The sequence below is a fragment of the Misgurnus anguillicaudatus genome, chromosome 8 (genome assembly GCF_027580225.2).
Source record: "Misgurnus anguillicaudatus chromosome 8, ASM2758022v2, whole genome shotgun sequence".
Lineage (NCBI taxonomy): Eukaryota > Metazoa > Chordata > Actinopteri > Cypriniformes > Cobitidae > Misgurnus > Misgurnus anguillicaudatus.
In genome coordinates this window covers 11,711,199-11,727,945 of record NC_073344.2, presented here as the reverse complement: position 1 = coordinate 11,727,945, position 16,747 = coordinate 11,711,199, and the positions used below count along the sequence as shown (strand labels likewise).

General features: G+C 36.5%; 1 protein-coding gene across 2 annotated transcripts; it reads right to left on the bottom strand.

Moving 5' to 3' along the window:
• Positions 1-1,853: 1,853 nt before the first annotated feature.
• On the bottom strand, positions 1,854-14,384 carry traf3ip2l (TRAF3 interacting protein 2-like). 2 transcript variants are annotated; one of them, XM_073870300.1, is made up of 10 exons: positions 14,225-14,384; positions 13,023-13,121; positions 9,644-10,326; positions 9,132-9,177; positions 8,955-9,022; positions 8,593-8,690; positions 8,432-8,500; positions 3,305-3,416; positions 3,134-3,210; positions 1,854-2,280 (listed from the first exon to the last, which is right to left on the bottom strand). In XM_073870300.1, the coding sequence occupies exons 2-10, from the start codon at positions 13,061-13,063 to the stop codon at positions 2,131-2,133; spliced, it is 1,344 nt and encodes a 447-aa protein (XP_073726401.1). In that variant the 5' UTR covers positions 13,064-13,121; positions 14,225-14,384; the 3' UTR covers positions 1,854-2,130. The 2 variants fall into 2 exon arrangements, with proteins under 2 accessions (XP_073726401.1, XP_073726402.1); XM_073870301.1 differs by having other exon boundaries at positions 9,132-9,174.
• Between the last annotated feature and the right edge of the window lie 2,363 nt (positions 14,385-16,747).

The following is a 16,747-nucleotide window of genomic DNA, read 5'->3' as shown; positions in this document are numbered from 1 at the left end:
AACAAAACCCAGCTACGATATAAAATAGTAAAAGGGCTGTCTTTTCCCTCACTGCCTCATTTGGTTCTCGTCCAATCCGATTGGTGTCCAATCTGACTAAAACAGGCCACATTTGTGTGTTTTTTTTAACAAACACACTTTAGGAAGAGATATAAACATAGCTGAAAGCTACCAACAATACATAAAAATGAACTCTGAAAATATGTTAAGAACCAATAAGGTACGAGGCAATGTTGTATTGTGCAGGAGTGCCTGCAACCCCCTCAGCCATGACTTATTTACGATACAGCACTAGCCTCAAGTACCTTATTGCTTTTATAAAAGTTACTACACAAGACAGATATAAAAGCATAAAATATGGCTTTGTGAAGTAAAATTTCTAAAAGCCTTCCTTCGGCTAAAAAAATAAAAATAGCTGCATAGTGTTTAAAGGAACACGCCCAGATTTTGGGAATTTAGCTTATTCACCGTATCCCCCAGAGTTAGACAAGTCCACACACCCCTCTCATCTCCGTGCGCGCCGCAACTCCGTCCGACGCAGCCCCCGCCAGCCCAGCCCAGCACAAAGACCGGAAGTGAACAGCCCCAGCCAGCACACTGCTCCCAACAAGCGACAAAACAACACAAACATTTATGTGTTGTGATTTGTATAGTCACACCGTGTACAAATAACAAGGTCAAATGAGACACAGCCATCTTTTAACAGTATACATACTGGGAACTATATTCTCAGAAGGCGCAGCACTGCTACTTGGGCGGAGTAGCACCCGAGAAGCCCCTGGTGAGAAGCAGAGAGTTCGGTCAGAGTTGTGCAAATCACTCCGCCCATGGGGAAATAGGAAAATGTTTGCGTTATTTTGTCACTCATTGGGAGCAGCACGCCAGCTGAAGCCACTCACCTCCAGCCCCCGCGCCAAGCCAAGCCAGCGGGGGCCGCGTCAGACCGAGCCACAGCACGCACGGAGATGAGAAAGGTATGCATGGACCCATCCAACTCTGGGGGATACGGTGAATAAGTCAAATTTTATAAAATGAAAAAGATTTAAAGGAAAACACCACCGCTTTTCAACACTTTACTATGTTCTTACCTCAACTTAGATGGATGAGTACATACCTATCTTTTTTCAATGCGTGCACCCAATCTTTGCACAGCGCGTTGTGAATATGTTAGCATTCAGGCCAGCCATTCATTGCGGAAGAGCACTTAGTTTGCAGCACTTCGACCTCAGCGTGCGTAATTTTTGATAATTCCAATGTGTTCACCATAGTATTTATTACACAAATGCACCAAACTACTTTTGGTAAGTAGGCTTGTATGAGCCATGCCGACAACAACTTGAAGAACTAGGATCGTGCATGCTCTCTCATGCACACGTTTAATAGGCGTTCCCTCTCGGGAGCAGGTAGAGTGTTGTGCAATTGCATTTTTTTTAAAAGTGGAGAGGGCGATTCTTTTCTAAAATTCTGGAAAATCCTCTGCTATAACTTAAAAAAAATCGCCATGTTTTATTTTGTGCCACCAAACTTACTCATGTAACAGTCTTTAAATAGGAAAAACATGGAAGTGTTTGGTGGCTTCTAAATTCATCCCTGTTTGGATCCTAAGGAATGAATGGGGCTAGGCTAAATGCTAACACATTCACAACGCGCTGCACAAAGACCAAGTGCACGAACCGAAAAAAGATAGCCATGTATCAACTCGTCCAAGTTGAGGCAAGAACATAGCAAAACACTAAAAAACGGTGGTGTTTTCCTTTAAAGATTTTTGGTTTATGGCACAGCTACAATATATCTGGCAATTATTTCTTTTAGCTTCTACATATGTTACACGCAAACATAACATAACAAACAAATACAAATTCTCAATGTTTAATCGACCAATTGATCTGTGAATCACAACATATTTGTGGTGTTTCCACACGAGGAGACTCATCCTGATTCATACATCAAATGTGACAGTTTAATGACACTTGCGTAGAGAAATTGTACAAAGAACATACCAAATACAACAGCTTTAAGGGGTCACATTAAGGGGCAAATCATCTTTGAAGTGCATGCTTTGGATTAAAACAGATCACGGGTTTAGTAATTACATAGATCATGGATCTACATACCAAACCATCTCACAGATTAACTAATGGGGATGGAGACAATGGTGGGCAGCTCTCCTATGGGTGGAGGGTTATATTTCTCAACACGCATAAGTCTACGAAGGATGTCGTCTCGGTCCCTCGGCCACGTGAAGATTTGTGTACTTAGAAGCCATGAAGGGACGTGGCACTATCAGACAAGCAGATAGATTGAAGTTAGATCCATAAAGATTTTACATTAATAACTAACACAAAGGCATAACTAAATCTCAGATGAATTTAACTGCGAAACCAATGTAATGAATCATGAATGCATTAGTTTACCGCTATAATGCTAACGGTTCATCATAAAGTACATTAGCATTTTGGCTTCAAAGTGTATTTTTTATTAACAATAAACAACCTATCGCTGAGTAATAACGATTAACAACATATACTTACAATAGGGTTAGGGTTTGGTTCAAGCTGATTATGTAATTATGTATAATTTACTGTTATTATTATAAAAATTACATGTGTAAAAAAGAACTGTAAAAGTGAGTGTTACCCAACCTTTTCTTCAAAGGAACTAGTCGTAAAAAAAAATCATCTTTCACTCACTTTCATGTTTCAAGCACGCATGTCTTTCTTCTGTGGATACTTTTTTGAAAAATATCCCGGCCATTCTTTTTTATCTAAGGAAAATGGGTACTGGGGCTTTTAAAGTCCAAAATATCAAAGCACCATTATAGGATCATAAAAGAGGTCCATACGACTTGTGGCCTGTCTTCAGAAGCCTTCTAAAGTCATCATAGTTTTGTGTAATAAACATATTATATTAGGTCATTATTCCTTTTGACATTTTTGTCAGCCAATAGCCTTTGTTCCCATTCACTTATATAGAAAGGAATGGCCAAGAAATTCTTAATCAAAATGTAACTTTTGTTTACCACAGAAGAAGAAAAGAGCTTTTGGATGATAAGAGCGAGAGTAAATAACGACCGAACTGATTTTTATTTACTATTTTCCATAAATGGGTTGAATAAAAAGAAAAACAGCTTTACCTTCTTGGCACCAGGAAACACGATGGGTATAAATCTGTAATTCCTTGCCCCATTCTGAATGAATTCATTTTGTAACTAAAACAAAACACATAAAGCAGAAGTTAACTTTTTCAGAACTCACTTTCACCACTTTTGATCAAACCAGTTCGGTTTTCCACATAATTTGTAACTGTTTATGTATGTAGACAGTGTTGAGTGTCTCATCATTTTCCATGCAAAATGATGCATTGGTCACGATCTCATGGTACTTGGGACTAATGGCTATGATGATCAAATAGTCTTTCTAGTAAAACACACACACCAAAAATGTATAACCATTAGTAATTCCAATAATAGCACTGCATAATGCTAAATAACCACCTACTGTGTTGGAGTGGTACTCTTTCAAAGAGTATAAAAGCCAATCCAACACAGTAGGTGGCGATAATGTTGATGCAACCCGTCATTAAACAAAGACTAATAATACTGAAACTCTGTAAATGCACCTTAGCTGTATTGGAAGCTAGTTATTATAGTTTATAAAGTTTAAATGTTGATATTTTTCTAACAAAACTGCATGGATTATCATTGAAAGGCCTTTATTAACCCCCTGTATACCTCTGTGAACGATAGATGCACTTTTTTGGGCTTTAAAATCTCACGCTCTGTTTACCATTTTGAAGCTTGAAAGTGCCAGAACATTTTCTAATATAACTTTGATTGTGTTTGTAAGAATATCCACCTTTTTCTCGAACGCGGAATTAAGTGATGTGACGTATTTCCTTTCCGGTGCAAGACTTCCGGTTCAATAGCCAGCCGGTAGAAAACAGTGTAGTGGGAGCACGCATAAAACATGATTTAAACAGTTAATATTTACTACACCTGCCTTGTATAAACCATTGTAAGGGTGAAATTAAGAAATGGCTTGATATATGAAGATATATTCAATCATTTCGTGTTTTTGTTCGGGGGTGACGGGTCTTCAATACGCAAATATAAAAGCACAGAGACACACCAGTATCTTTACAATGGGAAAGTCAGTCGAGTGTTTGTACATGGAATTTACCAAGACTTCGTGTTTTTAACATTTTAGGGGCTGGTTTAAAATGTCACTACTGTCCATCTGTTTTTTTAATGGACTTGTTTATGGCAACACGTCAAGCTTCACGCAGTCCAACACAGTCAGCAGTATCATTCAACACATTGTAAGTTATTTGGACAAACCATAATAAACATATTAAACTACTACATGTATTGAGTATTGTTTTTGTTTTATTAAAATATTATTACATCGCTTCTTACGCACTAGTTGGAGACATGAGCTTACTTTTTAAAGTATTTGCTTTTTCATTTAAAACATAACAAAATTATGCGCAAACACATTACGAACTATTACAAACATCAACATATGGGGATTATGTCGTATATATTCTGTACTGTATTTTTGTAATAATATATAGTAGCAAAATGAATAAATCAGCTTAATTAGCATATTTTTATCAGCATAATATTAGTTGTTTTTTAACAATTATTGTATTTATTTTTACTGGCTATGAAAGGTTTTACTGGATGGGTTTGTAAATACAAATCATGAGTGCATGTGCGCCACATACACATTCAGTTATTGTGCATGGGGTTAAACAAATGTTTCGTAAAGATTTACTGCATTTGTATTAGCTATTATGGCAACCCCTAACTGCACAAATGATGTCGGTCTTCCTGGATTTTTATAATAAACATTAAACTGCCAGTCAAAACGCAGACTTGAGTTCTTCGTAACAGATTACCATTAGCGTTAGTGGCTCACCAGAAGTCATAAACAGGAAAGCTCAAAGATGGGGGCACCCACATTTACATCAAGAAACAGGTGGATAGTAATTTGTATCCCAGATGGGCAGGGTTTCCCGCAGCACTTTGCAGTTCAGGCGGCCCGCCTAAGCTGGGAATACCGCCTTAACTAGGTGCGAGCGGGCACATGCGCCACACGGCCAAAAGAGAGAAAGACGTGGTCCATCACTGTCTGGAGGATAACTATTAGCCAGTTGATAAAACATCTTGGAGAATAGCACGGACGCGCTTCACACGGCGAGCGTGCACGCGCGCCACATGGCTGAAATGGTCTGTGACTGTCTGGAGGAAAGCCAGTTGATAAAATGCGTGTCCGTGAGAACTGTAAGTAGACTTATGTTTTGGGTTTATTTAAGCTAATTTAAAGTAAGTTAGCTGGTGATTTTTGTTGATTGAGCAACCTGCTAGCTAGGTTTCACGTGCCTGTTGATTCGATATAATTGTTGAGCGCTCTTGCTCACGTTATTTATGTGCATTATTTACATGCTACAGTAGTTACACTCCTTTAAGACAATAAATTAATAAATTTATAGTGGGAAATAATCAGTTTTTACAATCTTCGCGCTATCTATCATCGCTCGGCAGACGTTCTACAAATCTGCTTCAGTTTGTTTATTAACCCTTTAGTTTCACTTCATCACGCAGCTATTTTCATTAAAAACATTTAATTCATTAATAATCTAGTATGTTTTCATTTTCTGTCATAGTTTATTCAAAATTTAAAAAAAGTTTTACTTGAATGTTTTAAATAAAAATATTTTCATTTTCATAATGACGCATACGCCCCGCCCCTTTGATTGCACGCCCCCGGCCACAACCACCCGCCCAACCCTACCACCTTAACTAACACATTTTCTGTGGGAAACCCTGGATGGGGGTCATAATTTTTATTATTCAGTGAACTATCCCTTTAATGATAAAATTAGAATCAACAATTTGTTGAGCTAAAGGATTTTTTTTCCATTTTATATCAAAATGTTTTTAAATGACATTCAGATGACGGCAGGCGTCAAACGATAAAACCATAAAAATTGCTGATGAACAATCTATTGACACCAAATCCAAGAACAGCAAACACACCTCAAGTAATTATTCAGTGAAGTCGATTGTGAAATTCCCACTTCTTTGTACCTAACCATGTACTCACACTGCCGTGAGCGATCACACATACTTGCACCGTGACAGCTGTGTCACAAATCCAGTTTCAGGTCAAAGCACGAATGTGTGAGTGCAAAATGCAGCAATGCCACGCATGACTCAAAAAAGGTTCTGTCGCTTTGGGATAGCCCCAAATCTGTGCAACAGATCTGATGCTTTACATTTTTGCATTTGGCAAATGCTTTTATTCAAAGCGACTTACAGTGCATTACAAGGGATACATTTTAGCAGTGTGTATGTTCTCTTGGATCGAACCCACAGCCTTTTGCACTGCTAATGCAATGCTTTACCAATCAAGCTACAGGAAAACTTTTTAAATTGCACTTTCACATACTGTATTATGCCCATTTTTACAAGATATAAGTCTCCGGTGTGCCTAGAATGTGTCTGTAAAGATTTAGCTCAAAATACCCCACAGATCATTTGTTAAAGTATGTCCAAAATGCCCATATTTGGGTGGGAGCAAAGAAGGGTGTGTACATTAAAAAGGAAAACAGGTACTGCTCCTCACTACCTTTTTTTTTTCATTATAGGATTTTTGTTTTCAACACAACACACATTTATGTCTGAACACCTTGTAAAAGTGGATTTTGCACAATAAATGTGCCCTTTAATGAATTGATAGCATCATAAAGGGATATGCAGTTTACTAAGAATAATAAAGTGCAATATTAGTAATATGAAGAGTCTGGTTACAAAACGCAATAAATCCATTTTGACTAATTTCGGTAAAAATGTGTTTTCTATACCGAGAAAGTGACAAGATGAAAATCACAATTTTCTGTTAAAACGTTCATATAGTATTTATATCGTTCTAGGGCTGCACGATTTGGGTAATTTTTACCATTGCGGTTATTCATGCTAATATTGCGATGTGCGATTGCGATTATAATAAATGGTATCATGAGCCAGCTTGATGGGTTTTAAGGAAAATCCACACACAGTTTAGTGATAATGCTAAAATGTGTATTTGTAAAACTAGAAATGTTTTCGTATTGCCATGTGATGTAGCAACTGCTCAGTGTCAGTAATCCTAAATCCAAAATACTGCCATACAACAGACATGGAGTTTTTTTTAGCTACCAGATTACTGTCAATCTCCTCTGCATCCATCTTTGCTCTGGTATTTCCGCGCTGCGCACACACAAGTGACGACGCACACCATACACGTGCATGCCACACATGCACAGCCTTTTTTGTTCGTTTTTCTTTCTTTTTTTAAACAGCAAGGAAAATCATCAAACTGTTATCAGAAAGTTTGTGTTAACAAGTCCACACATGTATTTATTTAATATAATTGCAACATTTTGCCGTCATATAATTGCACAGGCTGACATCGCGATTGCGATGCGATTAATTATGCAGCACTATTATAATCTATAATTTGATTTTCAAAGATTTATTATAAAGACTGATTCTTTTTTCCGCAAAATTCAATAAATCCATGACAAGTATTTTTTCAGAATGCTATAAATCTATTGAATCAATATGTAAATGTGCATTTATCTTTGCCATGTTATATTCATTTAGTTGACTAGTGGTAGCCTAACTGTTTAAAAAATTTAATCAAAACACTTACTTTGTCATATTAAGAACACTGTCATTGCTGCTGTCATCCTTGGGACGTCGTCACTGAACTTTTTTGACAGCGATCAGCTGTAAAATGTTTTGGTCTTGCATGATTTCGTTGACTTCGCGTAAAATAATGGAAAGTTTTTAATAAGATCCTCTGGGGTCAATGTGTTAGCATGACAGAAGCTTGATGCTGCCGTGTGAGAACAAGCAACAGCCGGCATTTTTCCTTCACCCGAGTGCCTCTCACGTAAATTGTTTCGATTTTGATGGCTTGCGTTTCTTCTCCGCCACAAAAAAAACACCACAGGTTTATCAATGCCAACAAAATTACTATTTGTAGATGAGGAAGGATTTTGTGTGTATTCAAAGCGCCGCCATTATTGTTTACAATGCGTGGAATGGTGCGCTGTGATTGGTTGAGCGGATTTATTGCATTCTGCATTCTGTCGTAATTTGGAAAAAAAATAAGAGAAAAACACGGCGGATATTGGATTTTGCGTAAAATAAAGAATTTACTTTTTAATACTGACCTGATACAATACTGATTTTGTCTGTAACAATTTTTTTTAAATGGCGTTTATCGCGTTTCGGAACCAAACTCTTCATATGATACATTAATAATATTCTGTGCATGGAGTGAAATCATCATTTCCATTTAAAGTGGATGAGCACTTTTGGTGTAATTTGAAGTGCATGACCACCCATAGCATACCATCTTAAAGTTCGATCTTTACTAACCTCATTTATGTACCGCTCCATAAAGTCAATCTTACTTATGCTTTTAAACTGCTGCTCAAACATATCAATCTGAAACAAACAAAGTACAGAGACTGAACAAAATCCATATTTGGAGACCGGCACGGTAACAAGGTCACGTCTGAAACGGCAACGTGTCTTACGTGAGTATAAAAGCCGTTGTGTCTCAGCAGCGCGACAAAGTTAATGATCTCTTTGACGTGCTTTTCACTGTCTGCTTCGTAAGTAACAAACACCTTCCCTGCAACAACATAAAGAAAAAAAGTAACTCAACTGAAACTATAGTGTTGAAAGTATTTTTTTGTAAATAATAATTATTGAGCAAAAACACCCATAAAGTGGAAGGCTTGTTAAACAGAAAAACCACAACATGTTGACATGTTAAAACTAATAAAACTTTTTTATTACTCTGTGGTCTGAAGTTATTAAAAAAACACGTTTGGCTCATATTTCGCATTCTTTTACTTATGGGAAACCCTAAACTGTCTATACTGTCTATACTCACTTTGCTCCAGTGACAGAAGGGCCGTGCTTGGGGTTTGTTTAGCTCGAGGGTGCGAAGAGGTGTGGCCGCTGCAAAATAAAAACGCTAAATATAAACTCAAAAACCAGTAAAATATTCAGAGACTACGAGATGGGCTATAACATGCTTCCCAATCAACTCACCACTGTTGCACATTACCTCTGAGTGAACTCTGAACAAGACTGCCTGCTGTTTTCAGGGCCTGCTAGAGATAAAAAAAAGAGATGTTAAGCAAAATGCGCAAGCATTGAATAGCAAATAAATAACATCATGCTGATTAATTCATCAGATTGATCAACTGTCGGTGTGCATGACTAATATGTCTGTTCTTTTATAGGACCAATTGCACTAAATGAACAAGTCAAACTTACAACTATTGTGCAAAGATAAAATGACATTTTGAGCAGTGACTAAGCAAGTGTCCCATATTGAAATTCCTGGCAGAAATATGGTTGCTTCTCGTAAAAACGCCTGTTGCCCAATTATCTGCCTACACGATTGACTCAGTCTAACATTTAGTGCGGCTTGTACAGGTTGGATTAGTTTGGCTTAGATGATAAAGAGCTAATAATTTACAACTTCTTAAAGGACAAGTGGGGATATGTTGATGTTGTTGTTCATAAAATTTCACAATGCATACGCTCCAGGCTTAAAATTAAAAATGGACTTACGCGAAGGCCTGCATGGTACGTAATAATGCGGTCTGTGAGGAGAACATTGATCCATATGATGCGCATCCGGAGGGTACCGACTACAGCAAGGCGGCCCTCGGGACGGGCAGGGGTGCGGTGGCAAGTAATAGCCGTGAGGTGTGAATGCAGGCGGGATAGAGCGCAGGGAACGAGGCTGTTCCAGACCCGATTCTCCCTGACTGTGCCCGTCTGGAGAGCAAGAGTAACAGGAATCACCAGGGTAGCTGGAATAATTCCCAGACACCAAGCAGGAGGGAAGGTTGCCGCTGGGGCTTTCCAGCGAACTGCTGCTCGGTGAACTTAAGCGGAGCAGGTCCCCGTTGTGCGGCTCCAGGGTGCTCATACACATCTCTGTTTGACTGGGGAAGGGTGTCTGGGGACTGTAGCCAGAGGGGAGACCGAGAGGCGGCTGATAAGGGCTGTAGCCAGACCGGGCGGGTCTGTAGTTGACGTTTCTGCCTCTGTAGGTATTCCGGAGGTCAGGCTGGGACATTAAAGAGGACTCGCTGTCAGACAAGCTAGAGTCAGTGTGAAGGAGTCGGGAATCTGCAGAGTCCAAGTCGCAGATGGAATCATCAGTATTCGTTTTATCCATCGTCTCGTCGTTCTCTTCCGGAAAGTTGTAGGATTGTAAGCTGAAGTGGTCGATTTGGGAAATGTACCTAGGATAGTGAAAAAGAAAAGCAAGTTTACATATGTATATGAAAAGAAAAAAGTATTAGTATGAAAAGAAAAGAAGATTTTGGAGCATGAATAGCTTTGTAAATTTTACAACAAAAAACGATGATGTAGGCTGTGGCCAAAAACTTTAAATCATGTGGGTAGGAAAGCGAGACGTGACAAATTCAAAGATAAAGATTTTGAAGATTGTATAAAATTATGGAGGACCAATATGGAGGACCACAAGAGTCATGCAAAATGCAACAAAGAACTTCAACATTCAACAACCACCTGGAGAACAAAAATAGCAATTAATAGATTTGTTTAAAAAATCATTAATTTATCCATAAACAAATAGACAAAGTTACAAAAAAAATCATATACATTTTATTAGGCAATAAAAAGTGAGATTACAAAAACAATGTAGAAATGGAATATTAATCCATCAATAAATAGCTAAAATTAATATAAAAATTTACAAAAACAACATAAATCACTCAACAAGTTCACCATTCCAAATTGCATCCACAAATTCCCAATCAAATAATGGAATTTCAAAATGTATTTCAAAAAGCAATTTAAAAAGAGAAATAAATAACTGGATTTATAAATTGAACTACTACAAATACAGGTTTAAATTAGGCATTTAAAAGGGCATTTCCGTTTAACATTTCTGTTTTCATTTCACAATGGTTCTCCTTATTTTTTTCACTATTCGATTTGCTTTTCGTATTAGCCTCTCTATTTAGCTTTTCCGTGACTCTTTCGGTCCTCATCCGATATCTATAAATCTGCGCATGACGTACAATCAGAGCCAATCAGCGAGCCTGTTACATCCATCTGGCCATAGCTAATTTGCATTTCTCATTTGACCATTTGCAAGGACCCAAAGAGTCAATGAAAAGCCAAATAGAGAGGCCAAAACGAAAAGCAAACCAAACAGCGACGAGAATAAGGAGGACCATCGGGAAATGAAAACAGAAATGTTAAACGGAAATGCCCTTTTAAATGCCTAATTTAAACCTGTATTTGTAGTTCAATTTATAAATCCAGTTATTTATTTCTCTTTTTAAATCGGTTTCTGAAATACATTTTGAAATTCCATTATTTAATTAAGAATTTATAAATGCAATTTAAAATGATGAACTTATTGAGTGTTTTATGTTGTTTTTGTAAATTGTTATATTACTTTGAACTATTTATTTATATAACTATTTATTAACTATTTATATACTAAATATGTTAAGCCATACTTTAAACGTATGGTTGCCATTGCATTATATAACAAAAACCATGCATTTTAAATAAAAACTTTTAGGGGCGGTTTCCCGGAAAGGGATTAGCTTAAACCAGGACTAGGCCTAAGTTTAATTAGAAAATATAACTAATATGAACAAGCATGCCTTACTAACAACATTACCTGTGTGCATTTTGAGGCAAAACAAAGGGCACTAATGTATTTTAAGGTATTTCAGTGCTAGTTGTTTTCAGTTTGAACACCTTTTACCTTTATTTTAGTCTAGGACTAGTCTAATCCCTGTCTGGGAAACCGCCCCTTATGGTGTAGATCAGTGGTCTCCAACAGGGTGCATGCCAGGTTGCCCGCACAGAGTCTGTGAGTTGCCCGCCAATGCACATTCTATAACAGCCTCAATTTTAATATTTATTTATTACATCTTTTTCTCTTAGCTTGGCTTCTTTTATGTATGTTAACATTTTAAACAATGATACCACATATCAACAAGTAAAATACAATTTAAATCAACAAGTAAAAAAAGTTTCTCCAGATTGTTTTATCCGTTCTGGTAGCCCTTGCTCACAAAAAGGTTGGAGACCCCTGCTTTAGATTAATCCGGGACTAGGCCTTAGTCAAGTTAGGACATTTAATTTGTTTTTACAAACAAACCTTACAAAAAACATTATTGGTATGCATCTTGAGACAAAACAATGGCATCGATATATGTTAATATACGTACTGTTGCAAAAGCCTACAATGCCAGAATTAGATTTGTTGTTTTTGCAATGTTATAATGTCTCTTTAATAGAATAAATCCAGAAAATACAGGAAATGTGTATGTAGTATTCAAAACTGAATAAAAATGTAAACTGATATGTCAAATTTTTAGGGTAAACTCCCCTTCCACTTGAGCAATAGCAGGAAACTGCAGGATCTCTTAAACCTAAATGAAATTAAATCCTAATTCCTAATTTTAAAGAAATTAGACTTTTTACTTCATTCTGCTCAAAAACGCTCAAGATGTGTTTAGTGCCAAGAGAGGTCACACTAAACACAGACGATGCCTAAAGATATTTAGTCCTAAAATTTTTTTTTTTTTTTTGTACATATTTCCTGTTTGTATCTTAATAAAATAGATTGAAAAATTAATATGGATGGACAAAAAAACAATTCTGGTGGTGATGGCCTAAGACTTTTGCACAGTACTGTGCGTCAGTGCAAGATGTTTTTAAATAAAGGCAGCTCAAACATGCAATAGGGTAAACCCTGTTCACGAAACCGCCCCTTAAAGATATTTCAACGAAGAAATATACAATACAATACTTGGTCGGTTTCTTGATCTGTGTGCAACGTAACACTTGTACACATTCTCAATTTACCAGACATTGGTAGGTGATCCAGAAAAGTAGATTTTCTGCACATATCTTTATATATTTATTGTCAATTTGACATTTTACTTACCTATATGCATCTGATTGTGGGCAAGGAAGAGAAGACATCATCCTTATGAAGAATGAAAATGAGACGCATCCATTTCAAATGGCCAGTCAGCGCACAAATCTGCAATAAATCATCAATAAGATATAAAACACTGACTGTATTGTATGTTTTGTTACTTTAAGAGCGAATACATCATTTTGAAGTACACAGTTCATGTCTTGAATAGTCTGACTGATAAATAAAAGCTGACATTTAGGAAAAAACAACCTTTGGCTACTGAAAACCACAATTGGGTTAAGGGGATTTTCTCTCTTTCTTGAAATTTAGTTACAGTACGAAATATCAGCGCAAATCACACGAGTGGAAAATACCTCAATACTGCCTTGCATATCTAAATGACACATTATGGGAAATCACAAATAACTATGACATTCAGTCTAGCAAAAGCTACTAATGTATGTAATTATTACATAAAGTTACATTAGTCATTGCAATGCATCACACATGTAATGAGTTTCATTACTAAAACATTAATCATTATCTAAATAGAAAAACTATTTAGTTTAGATTTATATTCTTTGATATCTAAATGTATTTAAAGATAGGCTATGAACATACACATAGATGTATAAAATGTAGCCTGATAACCAAACTGATATCAAAGTGCTACAGATAACGAATATTCTGCTTCTGTAAAAATCTACAGTAAATAACTGTAAATGGTTACAAACAAGATGCTATTTAACATTTCTTTAAATACCTTTACCCAATGACTCTGGCGCTTATAGTAAGGTAAAAGAGTATAACTGTATTAATAAATTCACTAACAGTACATTACATTCACATGTCATGTTTATGATATTTGAATTGCAGTAAGTTACATTCACGTGTCATAAACGATCGTTACCAGTTCGCTGTGAATGTCGTTGATTGATACTGAAACTATATTTTTTTCATACTAATACAGAAACCATACACTGTATAAACAGGCAGAAACGCCAGAGAGTTTTCACAAATTAAAATATGTACTGGTTTATTATACGTGTGAGTTAACGTCACTTTTTTACTTTAAAATATGTTAAAAGTGATTGCAATCTTAAAATCAACCCGATGACAATGAAGCGCACTAATAGTGACAATCGAAGAGGAACTTCAAGTTGACGCGTGACATAACATACACAACACGCAGTTTTAAAAAAGTACTTTGAAACACTTATACATACCGATGTGCTCATGAGAAGATTATTTTCTGTAAATGATTTAGATCCGTCTGTACAGCAAAGCTGGATGTTTTGCAGTGCTTACTAACGTTATACTGCACTAGTTTCTCAACAACACCTGAGTATTCACCAAACAAGCTCCGCCTACTTCCCAGAAAACACATCCTTCAGTTAACGATAGTGAACTTCTTTATCAGCTTGTAACAACAACAACAACAACAACAAATTTTACGGTTTACATAAAGTATATTAGAAAAGTTAAATTAGACATTCTGCATTAAACACAGAAATCGAAACATCACCGTTTACTAGACACTTTGTATATGGATTTATGTATAGCCTACCTGTATATTTAAATATCTGCAGTTTCATATTTAAATAATACTTTCAGATATGTATGAAAGTAATGCAACTATACTACTGTAAATTTTTAATAAAAAATCATTTACAAACTAAAAAATACCTTTTGGAAATTAACAATGATTTAAAGGAAAACACCACTGTTTTTAATATTTTACTATGTTCTTACCTCAACTTAAATGAATTAATACATACCTATCTTTTTTAAATGCGTGCACCCAATCGTTGTACGGCGCATTGTGAATGTGTTAGCATTTAGCCTATCCCCATTCATTCCTTGGGATTCAAACGGGGATGATTTTGGAAGCCACCGGACACTTCCATGTTTTTCCTATTTGAGGACTGTTGAGTGAGTAGTTACATGAGTAAGTATGGTGGCACTAAATAAAACAGTGATTTTTTTAAGCAGATAAAAAATGAGAACTATATTGTAAGGTGGAAGAGGACTTAGGGCCAATCTCATTTCTCTGTCTTACCCCTTCCCCTTTGTCTTCGTCTTCCCCTTGCCCCTCGAAACCAGAAGACAGATCGTTCGTCTAAAAAATGAGACACCACTCGATTACCGTTTGCGTCACCTTCCCTTGCCGCTAACTGGCTGCTATGTAAACAGACAAGCGTTGACATAAACAAAGAAGATGCCGTCGTCTCAGGTTGTGGTATCGATTGCCTGAGCTCAACAAATAGCGCATAACTTAGCTGCTAGCTAGCGCCTTAACTAGCGATTCAAAAGAAAAACATTACAATTAAAACCGCTTAAACATTTTATTAAAAGTATCATAAAACATGAGTGTCATAATATAATCTCAATTAAACTGCTGAAAATAACGTTACTTTCATTTGTGCGACTCCTTGACAGTTCGATGTTCAGCCATAAAACATCTTGATGCTGGCTCTCCTGAGAAATTCCTACGTTAACGTTTACCCCTCTCTTTCAAGTGTGGTCCTTACCACACTTCGTTTCAAGGGCTATGTATCCCTACGCCTTGGCCGTAGCCCTTGATCAAACTGAGAATTGAGACGCCTCACATGAACGCGCAAAACCGAGGGGTAGGGGTAAGACAGAGAAATGAGACGCACCCTTAGTTTGCAGCACTTCAACCTCGGGCACAGTAAAATTGATGGAAGTTTGAGCGAGAGGGGGAGTAGTCAGGAGTGATGATGTAACTGCGTGCTGAGGTCAAAATGCTGCAAACTAAGTGCTTCTCTGCCATACAATATAGTTCTCATTTTTTATCCGCTTAAAAAATCGCCACGTTTTATTTTATGCCATCATACTTACTCGTGTAACAGTCTTTAAATAGGGAAAAGTGTGTTTGGTGGCTTCTAAATTCATACCTTTTTGGATCCTAAGGAATGAATGGGGCTAGGCTAAATGCTAACACATTCACGAAGCACTGTACAAAGATAAAGTGCATGCATTGAAAAAAGATAGGTATGTATTATTTTGGTTGAGGTAAGAACATGGTAAAATATTGAAAGACAGTGGTGTTTTCCTTTAACTACAGATAAAAAATTAAAATAACATGGTTACTAATAGTTACTCCATGGTTACCACAAATAGTACAAAAACATGATTTTGCCAATGGCAATCAATATGCCAAAAAAAAGAAAACATGAATATTACATAGGGATGAATAATTAGGATATTAAGATAATAATAATAATTATTTTTTATTATTAAGATAAATCATTTTAAGTTTTAGTACATTAATTACAAAAGTACACTACTGTTTTTTTGTGGGTTGCATTTTATTATAGATTTGTCTCATCGACAATTTAAAAATTGTTGGCTGTAGCTTGGCAGGAAGTGTTACAGAGATTCACTGTAAGTACAACATTTACCACATTGTCTGCAAGCCAAACTAAAACATTCCACCTTTGTTTAAAATTTCAAGTATGAATACAGTTATTGAGGTCAAAATTTTGAGGACGTTTATTTTAAATGTTATATTTTAAACTGTAATGATTTTGTGCCGTTTTCAATTATTCCTAAAAAGATTTCAGTAAGTGTGAAACAAACTGTTGCTCATCTGGTTCGCTTCCATACCTTTCCCAGAGGAATGCAGGTTTAAATAAACACCATGGCATATTTTATCTACTCCAGGTCTATTGTGGCTTACAGTTAAATTAAGTAGAAGCATAATTGGTACACATCACTCACAACAG